This window comes from Oncorhynchus masou, chromosome 26 (genome assembly GCF_036934945.1).
Source record: "Oncorhynchus masou masou isolate Uvic2021 chromosome 26, UVic_Omas_1.1, whole genome shotgun sequence".
In the NCBI taxonomy this organism is placed as follows: Eukaryota; Metazoa; Chordata; class Actinopteri; order Salmoniformes; family Salmonidae; genus Oncorhynchus; species Oncorhynchus masou.
Window position 1 is genome coordinate 1,848,220 of NC_088237.1, and position 24,570 is coordinate 1,872,789.

The following is a 24,570-nucleotide window of genomic DNA, read 5'->3' on the forward strand; positions in this document are numbered from 1 at the left end:
TGCTAAATTATACAATTAAACAGATGTTTTGAAAACAGTCAGTGTGACATCTTTGAAAGCTGACCAGGACCTGTAGTGTTATATTTTCACTGAACAAAAATATAAACGCAACATGCAACAATTTCTACGATTTTACTGAGTTACAGTTCATATGAGGATATCAGTCAATTGAAAAAAATTCATTAGGCCCTAATCTATGGACTAAACATGACTGGGAATACAGACATGCATCTGTTGGTCACAGGAACCTTGAAAAAAATGGATCTCAGGATCTCACAATACTTCTGTGCATTCTAATTGCCATCGTTGTCCATAGCTTATGCCTGCCCATAACAAAACCCGACCGCCGCCATGGGGCACTCTGTTCACAACGTTGACATCAGCAAACCGCTCTCTCACAGGACGCCTTACACGTGGTCTGCGGTTGAGGCTGGTGGGACGTACTGCCAAATTCCTTAAAACGGCTTATGGTAAAGAAATGAGCATTCAACACCTCTGGTGTTCCTGCAGTCAGCATGTCAATTGCACGCTCCCTTAAAACTTGAGAAATCTGTGGCATTGTGTTGTGTGACAAAGCTGCACATTTTTGAGTGGCCTTTGATTGTCCCCAGCACAAGGTGCACCTGTGTAATGATCATGCTGTTTAATCTGCTTCCTGATATGCCACACCTGTCAGGTGGATGGATTATCTTGGCAAAGGAGAAATGCTCACTAACAGGAATGTAAACAAATGTGTGCACAAAATTTGAGAGAAAAGCTTTTTTGTGTATGGATCTTTTATTTCAGATCACTTTACATGTTTACATGTTGCGTTTATATTTTTTTACAGTGTAGTTAAACAATTTTCTTGAGATGTAACATGTAATCAGTTTTATTAGTCATACCTAGTTGAATTACCATGGTTAAAAGGACATTAGGTTATACTCCAAAATCTAAATTTGTCTGTTTTCAGAGCTCAAAAGTGTTCTTCTGTGGAGATAAGTCCACGTCAGAGGCCATCTGTTTTGTAGCTGCAGCCATGTCCCACAATCCAAAATTAATGGATTAGAATAGCACCACATTCTTTTTTATGCTTATATTTTCATTCATTTGGGGTTGAGCGGCAATGGGCATATAGCTACAATGCATTCAGAAAGTATTCAGACCCCTTGACTTTTTCCACATTTTGTTATGTTATAGCCTTATTATAAAATTGATTAAATTGTATTTTCCCCTCACGAATCTACACACAATACCCCATAATGACAAAGTAAAAACAGTTTTTTTCAGTTCTTTGTTGAAGCACCTTTGGCAGAAATTACAGCCGAGTCTTCTTGGGTATGATGCTAGAAGATTACGAGACCTGTATTTGGGGAGTTTCTCCCATTCTTCTCTGCAGATCCTCTCAAGCTCTGACAGGTTGGAATGGGAGCATCTCTGCACAGCTATTGACTCTCCAGAGATGTGTGATCGGGTTCAAGTCTGGGCTCTGGCTGGGCCACTCAAGAACATTGAGGCTTGTTCCAAAGCCACTCCTGCGTTGTCTTGGCTGTGTGCTTAGGTTTGTTGTCCTGTGATCTTTCGCCCCATGTTGAGGTCCTGATCAGGTTTTCATCAAGCATCTCTCTGTACTTTGCTGCGTTCATCTTTCCCTCAATCCTTTCTCCCAGTCCCTGCCGCTGAAAAACATCTCCACAACATGATGCTACAACCTGATGCTACAACCCACTACTGAGGAGTGGTTCCGTCTGGCCAATCTACAAAAAAGGCCTGATTGGTGGAGTGCTGCAGAGATTTTTTTTTTTTTTAAGGTTATCCCATCTCCACAGAGAAACTCTGCAGCTCTATCACAGTGACCATCGGGTTCTCGGTTACCTTCCTGACCAAGGCCCTTCTCCCCGATTGCTCAGTTTGGCCGGGTGGCCAGCTCTAGGAAGAGTCTTGGTGGATCCAAACCTTTTCCATTTAAGAATGATAGAGGCCACTGTGTTCTTGGGGACATTCAATGCTGCAATAATGTTTTGGTGCAATTCCTAAGATCTGTGCCTCGACACAATCCGGTCTCCGAGCTCGGTTTTTGCTCTGACATGCGCTGTCAACTGTGGGACCTTATATAGACAGTGTGCCTTTTCAAATCATGTCTAATCAATTTAATTTACCACAGGTGGACTCCAATCAAGTTCTAGAAACATCTTAAGGATGATTAATGGAAATAGGATGCACCTGAGCTCAATTTCAAGTCTCATAGCAAAGGGTCGGAAATACATGTAATTAAGGTATTATTATTATTATGTTTTAATTTAATCCATTTTAGAATAAGGCTGTAATGTAACAAAATGTGGATAATGTCAAGGGGTCTTCATACTTTCTGAATGCACTGTAGATCTACACATGTTTGAGGGGCATATAAACTCTGCAAAAAAAGAAACTGTCTTTCAAAGATAATTTGTAAAATTCCAAATAACTTCACAGATCTTCATTGTAAAGGGTTTAAACACTGTTCCCATGCTTGTTCAATGAACCATAAGGAATTAATGAATTAGTGAAGACACTAACAGTTTACAGACGGTAGGCAATTAAGGTCACAGTTATGAAAACTTAGGACACTAAACAGGCCTTTCTACTGACTCTGAAAAACACCAAAAGAAAGATGTCCAGGGTCTCATCTCATCTGCGTGAACGTGCCTTCAGCATGCTGCAAGGAGGCATGAGGACTGCAGATGTGGCCAGGGCAATATATTGCAATGTCCGAACTGTGAGACGTCTAAGACAGCGCTACAGGGAGACAGGACGGACAGCTGATCGTCCTCGCAGTGGCAGACCACGCATAACAACACCTGCACAGGATCGGTACATTCGAACATCACACCTGTGGGACAGGTACAGGATGGCAACAACAACTGCCCGAGTTACACCAGGAACGCAAAATCCCTCCATCAGTGCTCAGACTGTCCGCAATAGGCTGAGAGAGACTGAGGGCTTGTAGGCCTGTTGTAAGGCAGGTCCTCACCAGACATCACCGGCATCAATGTCGCCTATGGGTACAAACCCACCGTTGCTGGACCAGACAGGACTGGCAAAAAGTGCTCTTTTGTCTCGGTTTTGTCTCACCAGGGGTTTTGGTCAGATTCGTATTTATCGTCGAAGGAATAAGCCTAACACCGAGGCCTGTACTCTGGAGCGGGATCAATTTGGAGGTGGAGGGTCCGTCATGGTCTGGGGTGGTGTGTCACAGCATCATCAGACTCAGCTTGTTTTCATTGCAGGCAATCTCAATGCTGTGCATGACAGGGAACCAATCCTCCTCATGTGGTACCCTTCTGGCAGGCATATCCTGACATGACCCTCCAGCATGACAATACCACCAGCCATACTGTTCGTTCTGTGCGTGATTTCTTGCAAGACAGGAATGTCAGTGTTCTGCCATGGCCAGTGAAGAGCACGAATCTCAATCCCATTGAGCACATCTAAGACCTGTTGGATCAGAGGGTGAGGGCTAGGGACATTCCCCCCAGAAATGTCTGGGAACTTGCAGGTGCCTTGGTGGAAGAGTGGGGTAACATCTCAGAGCAAGAACTGCCAAATCTGGTGTAGTCCATGAGGAGGAGATGCACTGCTGTACTTAATGGAGCTGGTGCCCACACCAGATACAGACGGTTACTTTTGATTTTGACCCCCCATTTGTTCAGGGACACATTACTCCATTCCTGTTAGTCACATGTCTGTGGAACTTGTTCAGTTTGTCTCTCGGTTGTTGAATCTTGGGTTCATACAAATATTTACACATGTTAAGTTTGCTGAAAATAAACGCAGTTTATGAGAGAACGTTTATTTTTTTGCTGAGTTTGCAATAACTGGATCAACGCAACCAATGTTGAGGGATGTGGATTCATCTTGACATCAGACTACTTTTTTAGACTACAGACAGCATGAGTTTTCAGATGATTTTCTTACGGGCATTCAGCACTGTCTTTTATCAGGCAAATATACTTGCATGGGAGTCCAGACGGCAGCATTAACCTGATATAAAATAAAATAAAATATAGACAACCTGCAAAATTGTGTCCAGAGTATTCTCTTCCATCTACACCTTACCAGAGCACAATGCAGGTACTCACGGTTACATAAAGGCCAGTTTAATTACTTCTTCAATCAGGACAGCTGAAAACTGTTCTAACAATTGCAAAAGGGGTTTCTAATGATCAATTAGCCTTTTAAAATTATAAACTTGGATGAGCTAACACAACGTGCAAATTGGAACACAGGAGTGAAGGTTGCTGATAATGGGCCTATGCCTATGTAGATATTCCATTAAAAATCCGTTTCCAGCTACAATAGTCATTTACAACATTAACAATGTCTACACCGTATTTCTGATCAATTTGGATTGAGGTCAGGGCTGTGTGAGGGCCACTCCAATACCTTGACTTTGTTGTCCTTAAGCCAGTTTGCCACAACTTTGGAAGTATGCTTGGGGTCATTGTCCATTTGGAAGACCCATTTGCGACCAAGGTTTAACTTCCTGACTGATATCTTGAGATGTTTCTTCAATATATCCACATCATTTTCCTTCCTCATGTAGCCATCTATTTTGTGAAGTGCACCAGTCCCTCCTGCTGCAAAGCACCCCGCAACATGATGCTGCCAGCCCCGTGCTTCATGGTTGGGACGATGTTCTTCAGCTTGCAAGCCTCCCCCTTTTCCTCCAAACATAACGACGGTCATTATGTCCAAACAGTTGCAAACCATAGTCTGGCTTTTTTATGGCAGTTTTGGAGCAGTGGCTTCTTCCTTGCTGAGCGGCCTTTCAGGTTATGTCAATATAAGACTCATTTTACTGTGGATATAGATACTTTTGTACCTGTTTCCTCCAGCATCTTCACAAGGTCCTTTGCTGTTGTTCTGGGATTGATTTGCACTTTTTGCACCAAAGTATGTTCATCTCTAGGAGACAGAACGTGTCTCCTTCCTGAGCGGTATGACGGCTGTGTGGTCCCATGGTGTTTATGCTTGCATACGATTGTTTGAATAGATGAACGTGGTACCTTCAGGCGTTTGGAATTTGCTCCCAAGGATGAACCAGACTTGTGGAGGTCTACAATTTTTTTCCCTGAGGTCTTGGCTGATTTCTTTTGATTTTCCCATGATGTCAAGCAAAGAGACACTGAACCTGGCAAAATTCTGGAAAACTGTCATCTCAGCTCTTTGACAGAACTTCTAAGTCTATTCAATGATTTTGGTCTGGACGCTGATAGGGGAAACTTGCTGAATGATCAGAGAAATTATAGTCAAAGCTTTTCTTTTAGGTTATTTACAGGAAAATAAGTCTGGGATGCTTTGCTAGCAATAGACAACAAAAAATACACACGGGCCGACTAATTAGATCCTGGTCTGCTTAAGTGTGCAGCGCCATTGAGCCAACAATGATGAACAATAACTCACTTTTTTTAAACATTTATCAGGAAATATTAAAAAATTATGGAAATCATCTCTTGTGCTGCCACTCCATAAGGGTGCGGATTGTAGTGATCTTAATAACGATTGACCCATTTCAAGGCTTCCTTGTCAAGGTAAGATTCTGGAATCCTTGGTAAATGTACAACTTTGCTCTTTTTTATCTGAGAAATGTATTTAGAATGTAAACCAATCAGGGTTTAGGCCTGGGCATAGCAATATTACAGCATCCACTTTAGGTCTTAATGATCTTCTCAATGCTGTAGACACTAAAATCAAATGTGCTGCTTTGTTTGTAGACCTGTCAAAAGATTGATACTATTGATCATGCTATTTTATTGAATAAGTTGTCCTCGATAGGCCTGATCCCTGTTCATGGTTTCAGGATCATCTTCGTGACAGAACTTAAGTCTGAATTTCTTAATGTATGTAAAGATGTACCACGGATAGATTTTTGGGACCGATTCTCTTCACTATTTATATAAACACTATTGGTCAATCTATAAATAAATCTATATGTAGATGATAATATTATGTAAGCTATTGCCCCAACTGTCGATCTGGCTGTGTCAAAACTACAGTCAGATTTGATAGCAATGCAGAAATCCCTTCCTAATTTAAAACTTGTTTTGCCTGTATTAAGCACAAAATACATGTTTTCAAACTCTTGTAAGAATGTTTCAGATGAAATACATATTCATTCATTAGATGGTTCTCCAATCGAACATGTGCCTGCATGTAAATACTTAGGCATTTGGACTTATATGGATTTTACGTTTAAAAACATACACAGTGCATTCGGAATTCAGACTAGAGGTCTGCATGGCTGATTAATTAGGGCCGATTTCAAGTTCTCTTTACAATCAGTAATTTGCCTATTTGGACGCCGATTACATTGCAATCCATGAGGAAACTGCGTGGCAGGCTGACCACCTGTTACGCGAGTGCAGCGTCAAAAGGACCTTGTGGGTGCAATGAGCCAAGTTAAGTTACTAGATCGCATCTTCACATAATCACTAGTTAACTACACATGGTTGATGATATTACTAGGTTAACTAGCTTGTCCTGCGTTGCATATAATCCAATACAGTGTCTTAATTTATCATCGAATCACGGCCTACTTCAACTTTTCCAAACGGGTGATGATTTAAAAGCACATTTGCGAAAAAAGCACATTCGTTGCACAAATGTACCTAACCATGAACATCAATGCCTTAAAATCAATATACAGAAGTATATATTTTTAAACCTGCATATTTAGTTAAAATAAATGCATGTTAGCAGGCAATATTAACTCGGGAAATTGTGTCACTTCTCTTGCGTTCAGTGCAAGCAGAGTCAGGGTATATGAAACCGTTTGGGCCGCCTGGCTCGTCACACACTGTGTTTCTTCCTAACAAACCCGTAATTAATTTGCCAGAATTTTACATAATTCTGACATAACATTGAAGGTTATGCAATGTAACAGCAATATTTAGACTTAGGGTTGCCACCCGTTAGATAAAATACAGAATGGTTCCGTATTTCACTGAAAGAATAAACGTTTTGTTTTCGAAATGAAAGTTTCCGGATTTTACCATATTAATGACCAAAGGCCGTTATTTCTGTGTTTATTATATTATTATTAAGTCTATGATTTGACATTTGATAGAGCAGTCTGAGCGGTGGTAGGCAGCAGCAGGCTCATAAGCATTAATTCAAACAGCACTTTACTGCATTTGCCAGCAGCTCTTTGCAATGCTTGAAGCACAGTGCTGTTTATGACTTCAAGCCTATCGACTCCCGAGATTAGCCTGGCAATACTAAAGTGCCTATAAGAACATCAAATAGTCAAAGATATATGAAATACAAATGGTATATAGAGAGAAAATCTATTAATTCCTATAATAACTACAACCTAAAACTTTTTAACTGGGAATATTGAACCACCAGATTTCATATGTTCTCATGTTCTGAGCAAGAAACTTAAAACATTAGCTTTTTTTACATGGCACTTTTACTTTCTTCTCCAACACTGTGTTTTTGCATTATTTAAACCAAATTCAACATGTTTCATTATTTATGTGAGACTAAATAGATTTGATTTATATATTAAGTTAAAATAAAAGGGTTCATTCAGTATTGTTGCAATTGTCATTATTACAAATATAAAATCGGTATTGGTGTTGAAAAATCATAAAATCGGTCGACCTCTAATTCAGACCCCTTGACTCTTTCCACGTTGTTATGTTACAGCCTTATTCTAAAATGGATTGTGTTTTTTCTTCATCAATCTACACACAATACCCCATAATGACAAAGAAAATACAGGTATAGAAATTTTAGCAAATTTATAAAAAATAAAAAGGAAATATCACATTTATATACGTTTTCAGACCCTTTACTCAGTACTTTGTTGAAGCACCTTTGGTAGCGATTACAGCCTCAAGTCTTCTTTGGTCTGATGCTACAAGCCTGGCACACCTGTATTTGGGGAGTTTCTTCCATTCTTCTCTACAAATACTCTCAAGCTTTATCAGGTTGGATGGGGAGCGTCACTTCACAACTATTTTCCGGTCTCTCCAGAGATGCTTGCTCGGGTTCAAGTCCAGGCTCTGGCTGTGCCACTCAAGGACAATCAGAGACTTGTCGTTGTCCTGTTGAAAGAGGAACCTTTGCCCCAGTCTGAGGTCCTGAGCAGGTTTTCATGAAGGATCTCTCAGTACTTTGTTCCGTTCATGTTTCCTCTCGATCCTGACTAGTCTCCCAATCCCTCCCGCTGAAAAATATCCCTACAGTATGATGTTGCCACCACTATGCTTCACCGTAGGGATGGTGCCAGGTTTCCTCCAGACGTGATGCTTGGAATTCAGGCCAAATAGTTAAATCTTGGGTTTGTGTGCCACCAGATTTCTGTCATTTGCCTTTTACCTAGGAGTTTCTTCCGTCTGGCCACTTTACCAAAAATACTGGATTGTTGGAGTGCTGCAGAGATGGTTGTCCTTCTGGAAGTTTCTCCCATCTCCACAGAGGAGCTCTGTCAGAGTGACCATCAGCATCTTGGTCACCTCCCTGACCAATGTCCTTCTCCCCTGATTGCTCAGTTAGGCCCAGCAGCCAGCTCTAGGAAGAGTCTTGGTGGTTCCAAACTTCTTCTGTCTCTGAGCTGTATGGACAATTCCTTCGACCTCATGGCTTGTTTTTTTGCTCTGACATGCACTGTTAACTGTGGGACCTTATATGGACAGGTGTGTGGCTTTCCAAATCATGTCCAATCAATTTAATTTACCACCTTACAGTGAAATGCTTACTTACAGGCCCCCTTAACCAACAATGCAGTTAAGAAAAAGTGTTAAGTAAAAAAATAGTCAATGTGCAGGGGTACAGGTTATTTGAGGTAATAAGTACACTACCGTTCAAAAGTTTGGGGTCACTTTGAAATGTCATTGTTTAAATTTTTTTTTTTTTTTAATTGTCCATTAAAATAACATCAAATTGATCAGAAATACAGTGCAGACATTGTTAATGTTGTAAATGACTATTGTAGCTGGAAATGGCTGATTTAATGGAATATCTACATAGGCCTACAGAGGCCCATTATCAGCAACCATCACGCCTGTGTTCCAATGGCACGTTGTGTTAGCCTTTTAAAATTATAAACTTGGATTAGCTAACTGATCATTAGAAAATCCTTTTGCAATTATTTTATCACAGATTAAAACTGTTGTCCTGATTAAAGAAGCAATAAAACTGGCCTAATTTAGACTAGTTGAGCATCAGCATTTGTAGGTTCGATTACAGGCTCAAAATAGCCAGAAACAAAGACCTTTCTTCTGAAACGCAGTCTATTCTTGTTCTGAGAAATGAAGGTGAGAACTGCGAGAAATTGCCAAGAAACTGAAGATCTCGTACAACGCTGTGTACTACTCCCCTCACAGAACAGCACAAACTGGCCCTAACCAGAATAGAAAGAAAGGGAGGCCTCGATGGACAACTGTGCAAGAGGACAAGTACATTAGTGTCTAGTTTGAGAAACAGAAGCCTCAAAAGTCCTCAACTGGCAGCGTCATTCAATTGTACCAGCAAAACACCAGTCTCAACGTCAACAGTGAAGAGGCGACTCTGGGATGCTGGCTTCTAGGCAGAGTTGCAAAGAAAAAGCCATATCTCAGACTGGCCAATAAAAAGAAAATATTAAGATGGGAAAAATAACAGACACTGGACCTAGGAACTCTGCTGGTTAAAGAGGAACTCTGCAGGTTAAAATATCAAAACAAACTCAACCAATTATATTATTTTGGGGACAGGTCGAAAAGCATTAAACATTTATGGCAATTTAGCTTGCTATTTTATCCTTTTTAGCTAGCTTGCGGTTTCCTGCTAATTTGACCTGGGATATAAACATTGAGTTGTTATTTCACCTGAAATGGACAAGGTCCTCTTACTCCACACATAAAACAGTCAACCGAATCGTTTCTAGTCATCTCTCCTCCTTCCAGGCTTTTTCTTCTTTGGACTTTATATGGCGATTGGCATCTCAGTTACCACGACGAACGACCGAACTCAGCTCATCTTTCAATCACCCACGTGGGTATAACCAATGAGGAGATGGCTCGTGGTTATCTGCTTCTATAAACCAATGAGGAGATGGGAGAGGCAGGACTTGCACTGAGATCGGTGTCACAAATAGAACTGACTTCTATTTTATCCCTTGGCAATGCAGGTGCGCGTGAGCAGTGGGTGCAATAATTGAATAACGTATGTTGAAATTTATTTTGCAACGCTCGCGCATGCAAGCGGTGTGGTCAGAATGTCAGACTTACACCAACAGAATATAAATCTCGAGCAAATCTAAAAAGCTCTACACATAAAATAAAATGTTGTATTAGGAATGATCATCATTAAAATCATTCAAATTTGCAAATCACACGATTCTGAATACATAATCTAACTAAACAATGAAGCGACCTCTAGGATTTCTAAATATATAAGTAAAAACCAATATGAAGCACAAGGGATAGAGAAACGGCTCTGTTTAAGTTGTACAGTTGTGGTCTTCAATACATTTCAGGGGCACTAATGAAAGGCTAAACACACATGGTACCTATTCTGGTCAATCAATCGTCACATACTGTTTAACAGTCCCCCTTCATTGATATAACTTGGGACTGCTAAGGGAGGGACTGCCAATTCTTGGAAAAACCTGATAAAAGGAGTGGAACCAAACAAGTCTCTGCTTTTCTATAGCAGAGTGAAATCCTGGCCTTTAATTGGCCCACCGCCTAACGAGATATCACCAATTAATGACACGATGGAAAGAAAAACAAGACCCCTCCCCTCCAAGATTCAAAACAGCGGCCCTAACAGAGGTGGCCAGGGAGACTTCTCCGGGTGTCGTCTGAAGGACTGACAGCTCGTCATGGGAAAGAGAAAAGAAGTGGCTTAGGACGGTCACATTTTCTTGGACCTTACAACAGCGCATGGGCACCAAGGAGCTATGGCCCCAAGTCTCCCATTGAGACATGCCAATAGCCGAGGCTCAGTGTCACTAGAGTGGGGGAGGGGCAGCCAGCGGCCACACAAACAAACAAAAGCCCTGGTCAGTACATGAGATCTGATGCCCCAGTGTTGACATTCAACTCTTTGGCCTCCTGGAAGGGGAACTGGATCCCGGCCACACGGATCAGCAGGATGTTAAGGCCATGGACGAGGAAGGTGAGGAAGATGAGCCAGAAGGAGTGGTCGAATTGTTCTGTGTGCGTCTTGTACATAAACGTGCCCTCGTTGAAGTTGGCGATGTGGTCAGACAGCCGGTGGAGCTTCACCTCGGAGGCAAACAGAATCATCACCAGGCAGCTGCAGAGGCCTGTTCAGAAGGTCAGGCAGGCAGACAGACAGGCACACAATATTATACTTTTACAGTTGACAACACTGGGAGTTCAAATAAGAAGTCAAAGGCATCCAAATGATCAGTTACTGTAAACACGTTCCTATAAGGCAGAATACCTTTTCCCTCCATCACCACATTAAAAGCAAATATGTTAATGCTACAGTAGTTGCAATCACTAAAAGGTTACCAAAACAATTAAGCATAGGTCATTCACTGCAGCGACAGATTTTAATTAACATGGTGACATCTTTCACATAATCGTAAAAATAGGTTCATTGATTAGATGAATCCAAACTTGCATTCTAGTGTAAACCTGGCAAGCAGTTTTGATTGAATAGGCCCCCTAAGGTAGGGCCTCGGTTCCAGATAACTGAGAAATATCCTTTAACTCTGGTGCAGTTTTTCTTAATTTGTGCCATTATTTGGATGGGAGGTCAAGTAGCCCACTGTCTCCTGGTGAGATGGTAGGCTACTGGATACTGGTTTTAAAGCTGAAAAAGGCAATAGGGAAGTGGATCCTTTTCTCAATAACGTACAGCCAACCACTCATGGCTTGGCTGTTGTGTTTGAATGACTCTGATATGCACTTATAACTAATGTTGAAGTGTTGAAGGACACCTTTGTTGGACCCCAATCATGTTCTCTATAGCAGTGGTTCTCAACCTTTTTTGGTTACTGTACCAGCATGAGTCTTCCCAAGTACCCAGTGTATAGGCCAAGTACCCCCAAGGGTACTAGTATCGCCCAAAGAATGGGAACATCTCTTCCCGGAAATGGAAGTCTTCCCAGATGGAGGCTCAGTTCGGCCTGAGGAGGGAACAACAGGAGAAAAGAGTGGAGGAGAAGCCTTACCAAGAGCAGAAGGAGACATCTTACAAGATGAAAGGATAGGATAAGTAATCCTTCTCTCCCCCTTAATGATTTAGATGCACTATTGTAAAGTGGCTGTTCCACTGGATGTCAGAAGGTGAATTCACCGATTTGTAAGTCGCTCTGGATAAGAGCGTCTGCTAAATGACTTAAATGTAATGTAAATGTAGTACTCCTGGTTGAGAACCACTGCTCTATCGCCCCATTTATACATGGGGCTAATATGCGTTCTGATCTTGTCCACATTCTGATTGGGCCCACATTTTCAGAATTATTGGTCCCTTGCTGTATGCACATTATTTGAGATTTTCTTTCCAAATAATATTTCTTAATTTATTTAAAGACAATGGACCCACCTGTCAATGATTTTAGAGGGCGGGATAATGATTATTTAAATTGTTTCACTAGATCCGTCTACAATTGTAATACATCCAGACACAATGTGTGCCTGACTTCTTTCAGAGGTGGTCAGGAAGAGCTGATACAATCAGATCACAAGGAGTCTTTTAATTGTGTACACCTGTCTAAAAATGTGGCCAACATCAGGAAAAATGCCACGTTAGAACCAATAAACGTGGCTCCTGTTTAGCCTACAGCGAGCTATTTATATCTGAAGTTGGAATGCATGTGTGTAATAGAGTTGTTTACCTGTGATGTGAGCGGTGTGTTTTGTGCTTATGTTGCAGAGTATGGGGGCTTGTGCTTAGCCAATATTTATATGGTAGGCTGCTTGTTCACAACTTAGAAGGTGATTCGGCTACCCTGTGAAGGATACCACTCTAGAAAGAAAAAGGTTAAGATGCTATTTTTGTGTGTGCTTACAGCAGACGAAGTTCCAGAGGTAGAGTCCCAGGGCTCCGTGCAGAGTCTCGTAGGGACTACCAAAGGCGTTGTACACAAAGAAGCCTGTGGCCACAGAGGAGAAGAGGATGAGAACTCCGCAGAAGAAGATCACAGTGACATGAAGACTGGCTGGGATGACGTCCACCAAGTTCGGAAAAACTACAAGGAGAGGGACAATATGGAGAGGTGTGGGAATGTTCTACAGTTATTAAACAGTAAATAGTATTTTTTCCCCCCACAACTTTCACATGATGAAACACATGCATGAGTCTCTGTGCTCTATTTGTATAAAGGCAGATGGCGCAAACCATCAGAGAACAAATAGTTTTTTGTTCATATAAAAAGCCACCATAATGGTTAGTAAGCCTGCCGGGTCAAGCGAAAAGATAATGTGTGTGTGTGCCAAATCTCATTAGTGAACAGTTGCTGATGATGCATGTGTCACGGTCCAATAAAGATTCAGTCCACTGTGCTTGTGTAGGATTCTTGTTACTGCAACCTCAAAACATGTACTGCTGAGTTATAAGAGATGCCCTCTTATGAATGGCCAATTAACCTAGTTGAAGGCAGTTGGGTTTCCCCTGTAAGGCTAGCCTACATGACTTTGATAAAGGGTTCTCTTTACTCCATGTACATTTCTCCTATCGCTTTGTTTGATTTGAGTTTGTTGTTAGCACTAAATAATGTTCTGCTGACCTTCCAAAATGTGTCAACTTCAAATGAATCATTGATAGTAGGGAGTTATAGCACAAAAATGCCACATCCTCCAGGTAATGCCTGTTATCAGTTCCATTAGATTTATCCCACAGCCAGCCAGTCAATGTATAAACTTAATCTCCCCTGGAAAAAAAGTGGTTTGACAATATTTCCTCATGCCACTAGGCTAGCATTTGTGACCAGATTCAGGATCGTAGGCATTTGATGCCATTTCCTACAAGGTAGGACCATTAGATTTTGTATTTAGTTTTTCCAGAAATGCCTTCTTGAACATGTAAACTTTCACATGACTTAATTACAAACTTATATGGGATCCGTAAATATGAATAAAACATTTCAATTACTAGTCTAGTTTAGCCAAGAAGAGAGCACTGAGCTTTTTAGAGAAAAAGAAATGCAGGATCCATGATCGGCTGAAATAATCGCGGGGGATAATAGGGTTTCCACTAGACAGCACAGTGACAAAGTCAAAATGGTCGAGAATCTTAAAAATGGGAAAATAATTGCTTTTTGGTATTCATTTAAGTTTAGGCATAAGGTTAGCAGTGTGGCTAGGTTTAAAATCGTATTTAAAGAACATAAAACCCTGCCCCTTTCTACAATTGATGACTTAACTAGTGACAATCGGATAATAGAGAGACTACTTTCTGGAGGGCAATGCCATGCTGACTCATGCAATAACACAGGAATTCTTAAAGAGATAGGTGGGGCTAAGGCTTAAGCGGATGTGGACAATGCTGAACGGGCATAAACAAAGTTAAGCTCTCCAGTGTGGAAATTATTAAAGTGCATTTTCTCCTACTTGTCTCTGAAGTGGGTTAACAAGTTGATCACATTTCAAAGACGCATAACTTTACAATGTTTCCCCCAACTACCATTTTGAATTCTGTACTTTTATAAAATGTTTGGTTTGAGGGGGGCCTCCCGAGTGGCATAGCAGTCTAAGGAAAATTGCATCGCAGTGCTAGAGGCATTACTACAGACCCGGGTTTATTCCCGGGCTATGCCACAACCGGCCGTGACGGCACAGTTGGCCCAGCGTCGTCCGGGTTTTGCTGTAGGTGCTTTACTTGGCTAATTGCGCCCTTGTGACTTCTTGTGTTGAAAAGTGTTTCCTTCGACACACTGGTGCTTCTGGGTTAAGCTGGAGGGTGTTAAGGAGCGCGGTTAGGTGGGTCATGTTTTGGAGGGCGCATGACTCCAACTTCGCCCTTCCTGAGCCTGTTGGGGAGTAAAGAAAGACATGTTTGGGCTTGTCTAAACTTTTATGTCTGCCTCTCTGACCTGTGGAACAAAGTTTTTTTTTTTTGCGATTTCCACCGTGCCATGCATATAAACGTGACGAGACGGACAACTTCTCTGAGCTAGATAAATTAATTTATATCAGGATCATTATAATGGATATAGCCAAAGACACTATATATACAAAAGTATGTGGACACTCCTTCAAATTAGTGGATTCGGCTATTTTAGCCTCACCAGTTGCTGACAGGTGTATAAAGTCAAACATACAACCATGCAATCTCTATAGATAAACATTGGCAGTAGAATAGTCTTACTGAAGAGCTTAGTTACTTTCAACATGGCACCATCATCGGATGCCACCTTACCAACATGTCAGTTCGTCAAATTTCTGCCCTGCTAGAGCTGCCCCGGTGAAATGTAAGTGCTGTTATTGTGAATTGGAAATGTCTAGGAGCAACAACGGCTCAACCGGAAAGTGGTAGGCCACACATGCTCACAGAACGGGACCGTCGAGGTACTGAAGTGCATAAAAAAAATTGTCTGTCTTTGGTAGCAACACTCACTACCGAGTTCCATAAAAAATATAAACAATATAATTAGAGATAAACTGAAAATACCAACATGTGAGGAATACTGTACTTTATTAATGTTTCAATGGAAGCCACCAAAATAATTTACTGATTTAATTAAAAATCAATGTCCTCCAAATCAAGGTGTCACAGTTAAAGGCACCCTTAAAGATTGTAAATAAAATCTACCAAACTTAAACCAGGAAATAAATTCTACGTATTTAAGTTTATCTAAGTCTTAAGAAACTACATTGAGCCATTACATCACTTCCTGTTTCACTAGGATATAAAAATGAGGTAACACGCATGCAATATTCCTTTTTATCAAACTCCATGAAGAAAACAAAAGAACTGGCAGTTCAAAAGAGACAGATGGTCGTAGACCTTCATAAATCTGGTAATGGTTACAAGAAGATCCACAAACAATTGAGCACTGTCAGGTCAATTATTTAAAAAAATCAAAAGATATGGAACAGTTTAAAACCTCACGGGTAGAGGACGCAAATGCATTTTGCCCCCACAGGATAGGGAGAATGGTGAGAGAAGCAAAAAAATCCCCAAGAATCACTGTGAAAGAATTGCAGGCGTTGGTGGTGTCTTGGGGTCACCAGGTTTCAAAAAGCACCATCAGACGCCACATCCACAGGCTCTTCGGAAGGGTTGCCAGAAAAAAACCCAAGAATGTGAAGGATCTTGAAAGGGTATAAAATCCCTCCAAATGTGTTCCTTAACCTTGTCAAGCATTACAGGAAAAGACTCCATGCTGTTATCCTTGCCAGAAGTGATTTGCACTAAGTACTAAATGAGGAGTGCCAATAATTATGAAACCTTAATTTTGGTAAAATGTATTAAATAATTGTATGATTTTGGTTGGTTCCATTTAAACATGAACAAAGTACAGTATTTCTCACATGTTGGTATTTTGAGTTTCTCTAAAATTATATTGTTTATATTTTTTTTAAGTATTTTGTTTCTGTATTACCAGTCAGGGGTGCCAGTAATTTTGGAGCCCACTGTGTGTGTGTGTGTGTGTATGTATGTATGTATAATATACATAGTAAAAATAAAGGAAAACCGTTGACAGATACTGTATATTTACTTGTGTATATATTTACGTGTGTGTGTATGTATATATATATATATATATATACACATATCCTATATATACACATACATACATACATACACACATAAGTAAATATACAGTATCTGTCAAAAGTTTGGACACACCTGCTCAAAGGTTTTCCTTTATTTTTACTATTTTCTACATTGTAGAATAATAGTGAAGACATCAAAACTATGAAATAACACATATGGAATCATGTAGTACCAAAAAAAGTTATCAATAAATCAAAATGTATTTTATATATTAGATTCTTCAAAGTAGCCATGATGACAGCTTTACACAGTCTTGGCAACCAGCTTCACCTGGAATGCTTTTCCAACAGTCTTGGTTCCGGGTTGGAGCGAGCGGTCGCATCTACACTTCGGTCCGCAGGTAGTATAACTTTTCATTACATTTCATTATAGTACAACGGTTTGATTTGTCTAATCTTAGCAATTTCTTCTTAGCTAGCTACATAGCCGTCTTTGTATCAAAGATAATTGCGTAATTATCGTATTTCGTCGTCCTAACGTAGTCTACACTGCTTTCTGCCCAGCAGCTAGCTAACGTCCACTAGCACAGCAGCTAGCTAACGTCCACTAGCACTGTAGAAACTATTACACTCAACGACTCGATTAGTGTAGTGTTAGCTAGCTACATAGTTGTCTTTGCTGTCTTCGTATCCAAGGTAATTGTGTAGTTTAGAGTGTGTAGACTTAGAGTGATTATCTTAATTTACCGAGGTTAGCTAGCCAGCTATTTGTCGTCCTTAACGTAGGAGTCACTGCTAGCTAGCTAGCCAACAGCTAGCCAACGTCTTGCGAATTGAACTTCAACAACCCGGTCAACATTCCGCCTCGCTCCACAGGTAGTATCACATTTTCATTTCACTTCATTACAGTACAACGGTTTGATTTGTTTGATCGTAGCTAGCTAGCTACATAGCCGTCTTTGTATCTAAGACAATTGTGTAGTCTGGAGCGATTTTCTAGGTTAGCTAGCCAGCTATTGTCGTTCTTTTAACGTAACGTTACGTAATCAACACTGCTAGCTAGCCAGCTAGCTCCCGAATAGCAGCACTGTAGAAACTATTACACTCGACGGAACGACTTGATTAGTGTAGTGTCAACAACGTAGCCACTGCCAGCTAGCCTACTCCAGCAGTACTGTATCATTTCAATCATTTTAGTCAATAAGATTCTTGCTACGTAAGCTTAACGTTCTGAACATTCGATAAGTGTAGTCCACTTGTCATTCCAATCTCCTTTGCATTAGCGTAGCCTCTTCTGTAGCCTGTCAACTATGTGTCTATCTATCCCTGTTCTCTCCTCTCTGCACAGACCATATAAACGCTCCACACCGCGTGGCCGCGCCACCCTAATCTGGTGGTCCCAGCGCGCACGACCCACGTGGAGTTCCAGGTCTCCGGTAGCCTCTGGAACTGCCGATCTGCGGCCAACAAGGCAGAGTTCATCTCAGCCTATGCCTCCCTCCAGTCCCTCGACTTCTTGGCACTGACGGAAACATGGATCACCACAGACAACACTGCTACTCCTACTGCTCTCTCTTCGTCCGCCCACGTGTTCTCGCACACCCCGAGAGCTTCTGGTCAGCGGGGTGGTGGCACCGGGATCCTCATCTCTCCCAAGTGGTCATTCTCTCTTTCTCCCCTTACCCATCTGTCTATCGCCTCCTTTGAATTCCATGCTGTCACAGTTACCAGCCCTTTCAAGCTTAACATCTTTATCATTTATCGCCCTCCAGGTTCCCTCGGAGAGTTCATCAATGAGCTTGATGCCTTGATAAGCTCCTTTCCTGAGGACGGCTCACCTCTCACAGTCCTGGGCGACTTTAACCTCCCCACGTCTACCTTTGACTCATTCCTCTCTGCCTCCTTCTTTCCACTCCTCTCCTCTTTTGACCTCACCCTCTCACCTTCCCCCCTACTCACAAGGCAGGCAATACGCTCGACCTCATCTTTACTAGATGCTGTTCTTCCACTAACCTCATTGCAACTCCCCTCCAAGTCTCCGACCACTACCTTGTATCCTTTTCCCTCTCGCTCTCATCCAACACTTCCCACACTGCCCCTACTCGGATGGTATCGCGCCGTCCCAACCTTCACTCTCTCCCCCCGCTACTCTCTCCTCTTCCATCCTATCATCTCTTCCCTCTGCTCATACCTTCTCCAACCTATCTCCTGATTCTGCCTCCTCAACCCTCCTCTCTTCCCTTTCTGCATCCTTTGACTCTCTATGTCCCCTATCCTCCAGGCCGGCTCGGTCCTCCCCTCCCGCTCCGTGGCTCGACGACTCATTGCGAGCTCACAGAACAGTGCTCCGGGCAGCCGAGCGGAAATGGAGGAAAACTCGCCTCCCTGCGGACCTGGCATCCTTTCACTCCCTCCTCTCTACATTTTCCTCCTCTGTCTCTGCTGCTAAAGCCACTTTCTTCCACTCTAAATTCCAAGCATCTGCCTCTAACCCTAGGAAGCTCTTTGCCACCTTCTCCTCCCTCCTGAATCCTCCTCCCCCTCCCCCCCCCTCCTCCCTCTCTGCAGATGACTTCGTCAACCATTTTGAAAAGAAGGTCGACGACATCCGATCCTCGTTTGCTAAGTCAAACGACACCGCTGGTTCTGCTCACACTGCCCTACCCTGTGCTCTGACCTCTTTCTCCCCTCTCTCTCCAGATGAAATCTCGCTTCTTGTGACGGCCGGCCGCCCAACAACCTGCCCGCTTGACCCTATCCCCTCCTCTCTTCTCCAGACCATTTCCGGAGACCTTCTCCCTTACCTCACCTCGCTCATCAACTCATCCCTGACCGCTGGCTACGTCCCTTCCGTCTTCAAGAGAGCGAGAGTTGCACCCCTTCTGAAAAAACCTACACTCGATCCCTCCGATGTCAACAACTACAGACCAGTATCCCTTCTTTCTTTTCTCTCCAAAACTCTTGAACGTGCCGTCCTTGGCCAGCTCTTCCGCTATCTCTCTCAGAATGACCTTCTTGATCCAAATCAGTCAGGTTTCAAGACTAGTCATTCAACTGAGACTGCTCTTCTCTGTATCACGGAGGCGCTCCGCACTGCTAAAGCTAACTCTCCTCTGCTCTCATCCTTCTAGACCTATCGGCTGCCTTCGACACTGTGAACCATCAGATCCTCCTCTCCACCCTCTCCGAGTTGGGCATCTCCGGCGCGGCCCACGCTTGGATTGCGTCCTACCTGACAGGTCGCTCCTACCAGGTGGCGTGGCGAGAATCTGTCTCCTCGCCACGCGCTCTCACCACTGGTGTCCCCCAGGGCTCTGTTCTAGGCCCTCTCCTATTCTCGCTATACACCAAGTCACTTGGCTCTGTCATAACCTCACATGGTCTCTCCTATCATTGCTATGCAGACGACACACAATTAATCTTCTCCTTTCCCCCTTCTGATGACCAGGTGGCGAATCGCATCTCTGCATGTCTGGCAGACATATCAGTGTGGATGACGGATCACCACCTCAAGCTGAACCTCGGCAAGACGGACCTGCTCTTCCTCCCGGGGAAGGACTGCCCGTTCCATGATCTCGCCATCACGGTTGACAACTCCATTGTTTCCTCCTCCCAGAGCGCTAAGAACTTTGGCATGATCCTGGACAACACCCTGTCGTTCTCAACTAACATCAAGGCGGTGGCCCGTTCTTGTAGGTTCATGCTCTACAACATCCGCAGAGTACGCCCCTGCCTCACACAGGAAGCGGCGCAGGTCCTAATCCAGGCACTTGTCATCTCCCGTCTGGATTACTGCAACTCGCTGTTGGCTGGGCTCCCTGCCTGTGCCATTAAACCCCTACAACTCATCCAGAATGCCGCAGCCCGTCTGGTGTTCAACCTTCCCAAGTTCTCTCACGTCACCCCGCTCCTCCGCTCTCTCCACTGGCTTCCAGTTGAAGCTCGCATCCGCTACAAGACCATGGTGCTTGCCTACGGAGCTGTGAGGGGAACGGCACCGCAGTACCTCCAGGCTCTGATCAGGCCCTACACCCAAACAAGGGCACTGCGTTCATCCACCTCTGGCCTGCTCGCCTCCCTACCACTGAGGAAGTACAGTTCCCGCTCAGCACAGTCAAAACTGTTCGCTGCTCTGGCCCCCAATGGTGGAAGAAACTCCCTCACGACGCCAGGACAGCGGAGTCAATCACCACCTTCCGGAGACACCTGAAACCCCACCTCTTCAAGGAATACCTAGGATAGGATAAAGCAATCCTTCTCACCCCCCCTTAAATGATTTAGATGCACTATTGTAAAGTGGCTGTTCCACTGATGTCAGAAGGTGAATTCACCAATTTGTAAGTCGCTCTGGATAAGAGCGTCTGCTAAATGACTTAAATGTAAATGTTAAATGTTGAAGGAGTTCCCACATATACAGAGCACGTTGGCTGCTTTTCCTTCACGCCGCGGTCCAACTCATCCCAAAACATCTCAATTGGGTTGAGGTCAGGTGATTGTGGAGGCCAGGTCATGTGATGCAGCACTCCATCACTCTCCTTCTTGGTCAAGTAGCCCTTACACATCCTGGTGGTGTGTTGGGTAACTGTTCTGTTGAAAAACAAATGATAGTCCCACTAAGTGCAAACCAGAGGGGATGGTGTATCAATGCAAAATGCTGTGGTAGCCATGCTGGTTAAGTGTGCCTTGAATTCGAAACAAATCACTGACAGTATCACTAGCAAAGAACTGCCACATCATCCCACCTCCTCCATGCTTCACGGTGGGAACCACACATGCAGAGATCATAATTTCACCTACTCTGCGTCTCAAAGACGACGGTTGGAACCAAAAATCTCAAATTTGGACTCATCAGACAAAAGGACAGATTTCCACCGATCTAATGTCCATTGCTCGTGTTTCTTGGCCCAAGCAAGTCTCTTATTTTTGGTGTCCTTTAATAGTGGTTTCTTTGCAGCAATTCGACCATGAAGGCCTGATTCACACAGTCTCCTCTGAACAGTTGATGTTGAGATGTGTCTGTTACTTGAACACTGAAGCATTTCTTTGGGCTGAAATTTCTGAGGCTGGTAACTCTAATGAAGTTATCCTCTGCAGGAGAGGTAACTCTGGGTCATCCTTTCCTGTGGCAGTCCTCATGAGAGCCGCACATTTGCTCGGCACCAGTGGGTGGGCCTATGCCCTCCCAGGCACACCCGTGGCTGCGCCCCTGCCCAGTCATGTGAAATCCATTGATTAGGGTATAATGAATTAATTTCAATGGACTGATTTCCTTATATGAACTGTAACTCAGTAAAATTGTTAATTGTTGACTGTTGTATTTAGATTTTTGTTCAGTATACTTTATTGTACTTTATTGTATACTTTATTGTAAAGGTGATTTTTTACAGTCTATAAGTAGGCTTTATATTGTGCCAATCCTGCCAAGGGAATTAATGCTAAACATCACATTTGATTTAATCAAATAGATCCTTAAGTCACAGGGATAGGACTCAATTAAAACAGGGTGTCGTCTATCTAAAATCATTTGAATTAGTAATGGAGTGGGTAACCTCTTGTCTCATTGTTATTCACTTTTCATAATAGATGCTCACATGAGAACATGATGTTTCAACCCAGCAGTAATCTTTAAAACCAGTGTTTCACAAACTTCTCATGCAATTCACATGGACTTCTACTCACATGAAAATCTGAAGGGTCTTCCACCAAGTCCACATTGCTTAACTGTCTGTCCGTGAAAGAGACCATAGTTAACTCTACCGACAAATTTATCAAGCTCTTGTCCTGTGGCATTTACAAGCTGCGCCCCGGTTGTACACAGCATAGTCCCCTGGACCCAAAATTGCGACCCCATCGCGGCAGCAACAATGAGGACGCAACCGAAACTCAACACACCGGCGACAGAGAATATAATTTTCTTTTGACGATTTGGCATGGTGTCAGAAGAGTGTGGGAAAATAATTAGTCTGACCAGTCCATGGTGTTCAATTCCTCTCCAGTTGGTAGCAAATTCTTGCTGAGGCAAATAATCCAAAACGAAGACGCTAAATATCTGTGTTAAACTATTATGACAAGCCTCATTGAAAAAGCTAAATGTTTATACCGTATTGATGCTGTTCTAACGTGGCCGTTGTGTATTACGTTACATTGATAGTTTTCCCCCTTGCTCATTGTTTCCAAGTAACCAAGGTTTTAAATTCGGGAGACGCTTCTCAAAGAACGCGACAGGGACGACTTAAGCCTCGGTGACCTGTTGTCTGATTGGGTACGAAGCTCATCTGCTGCACTGAACACGTGATTTTCTTCTTCTTCCGTGGAGTTTATCGGCGGTTGGCATTCAATGTCATGGTGCATTACTACCACCTACTGTACTGGAGTGTGGGCTAGAGACTGGGAGAAAATAAATCCGACGTGGCAGCACGTTTCCCTTCGTCTCAAATATATATATATATATTTTAATCTAATGACGTTCTAGTCAGTATACTCTTTAAACTCATTTCCTGTATCCCCTTCTCCATCATCCTGGATCTCATCCTCTCTCTTTCCTTCTCATACCATCCACACTGTATCAGAACATAATCACACTTTCCTGTTGAATGCTTTCCTGTCATGTTTAAAGTCTTATTCAACTGTCTGCGTCCCACCCTTAATCATGTAAAATAGCCTCCTCTCTTCTGTCTCTTCCTGTGGTCCTCCCCTCCCGACTTTCTTCTGTACTTGAAATGAATGCCTGCCCTTCACTGTAAGGTCTACACAACAGATGTAGACCTTACAGTGAAATTCTTACAAGCACTTAATTAACCAACAATGCTTTAAGAAGTTTTAAGAAAAAAAAGTGTTCGGTAAAAAATAGAAAATAAAAGCAACAAATAATTCAAAAGCAGCAGTAAAATAACAATAGCGAGACTATATACATGGTGTACCGGTACAGAGTCAATGTACGCGGGCACCGGTTAGTCAAGATAATTGACGTAATATGTACATGTAGGTAGAGTTAAAGTGACTATGCATAGATAATAAACAGAGAGTAGAAGCAGTGTAATAGAGGTGTCTGGGAATCCCTTTGATTAGCTGTTCAGGTGTCTAATGGCTTGGGGGAAGAAGCTGTTAAGAAGCCTTTTGGACCTTGACTGGCGCTCCGGTACCGCAGCAGAGAGAACGGTCCATGACTAGGACGGCTGGAGTCTTTGACAATTTTTAGGGCTTTCCTCTGACACCGCCTGGAATAGAGATCCTGGATGGCAGGAAGCTTGGTCCCAGGGATGTTGCCTACCACTGTTGTGTCATTGGCAAACTTGACAATGGTTTTATAATAATAATAAATAATAATATATCCCATTTAGCAGACGCTTTTGTCCAAAGCGACTTACAAGTCGGCTGGGGCCACTACTTTACAAATGGGTGGTCCCAGCGGGAATCGAACCCACGACGCTTGGCGTTGCAAGCGCCATGCTCTACCGACTGAGCCACACAGGACCCTGGAGTTGTGCCTGGCCATGCAGTCATGAGTGAACAGGGAGTACAGGAGGGGACTGAGCATGCACCCCTGAGGGGCCCCCGTGTTGAGGATCAGCGTGGCGGATGTGTTGTTAACTACCCTTACCACCTGGGGGGCGACCAGGATCCAGTTGCAGAGTGAGGTGTTTAGTCCCAGGGTCCTTAGCTTATTTGAACCCGGGACCTCTCGCACCCTAAGCGAGAATCATACCCCTAGACCAACGAGCCATTTATTTCAAGCCATTGTTTTGCAGTCGACCGGCAACGACGGTGAGGATATGGATTGAAGGGTCGATGTTGCCAGGCCACAGTGAATCACGTGAGTGTTGGTGGTATACTTGTGAGCATAGCTATCTTCCAAGCAGTTGACCAGGTTTCAGTTCAAATACTCTGTAATTCATCTGCTGAGTCTTTCAGATTCAATCTTCATTAG

The 24,570-nt window shown here is 43.0% G+C and overlaps 1 protein-coding gene across 2 annotated transcripts; it reads right to left on the minus strand.

Moving 5' to 3' along the window:
- Positions 1-7,327: 7,327 nt before the first annotated feature.
- On the minus strand, positions 7,328-22,896 carry LOC135514635 (clarin-1-like). Of its 2 annotated transcripts, none has more exons than XM_064938079.1 (3): positions 22,323-22,896; positions 12,995-13,078; positions 7,328-11,278 (listed from the first exon to the last, which is right to left on the minus strand). In XM_064938079.1, the coding sequence occupies exons 1-3, from the start codon at positions 22,573-22,575 to the stop codon at positions 11,013-11,015; spliced, it is 603 nt and encodes a 200-aa protein (XP_064794151.1). In that variant the 5' UTR covers positions 22,576-22,896; the 3' UTR covers positions 7,328-11,012. The 2 variants fall into 2 exon arrangements, with proteins under 2 accessions (XP_064794151.1, XP_064794150.1); XM_064938078.1 differs by having other exon boundaries at positions 12,995-13,174.
- Between the last annotated feature and the right edge of the window lie 1,674 nt (positions 22,897-24,570).

Coding starts and splice junctions, on each gene's coding strand:
- LOC135514635 (XM_064938078.1), bottom strand. CDS start 22,575: ATGCCAAATCGTCAAAAGAAAATTATATTCTCTGTCGCCGGTGTGTTG. Junction 13,175..22,322: donor AAGACCCTTCAGATTTTCAT/GTGAGTAGAAGT, acceptor CTCTCCTTGTAG/TTTTTCCGAACTTGGTGGAC. Junction 11,279..12,994: donor CCTCTGGAACTTCGTCTGCT/GTAAGCACACAC, acceptor CCTTCTGAACAG/GCCTCTGCAGCTGCCTGGTG.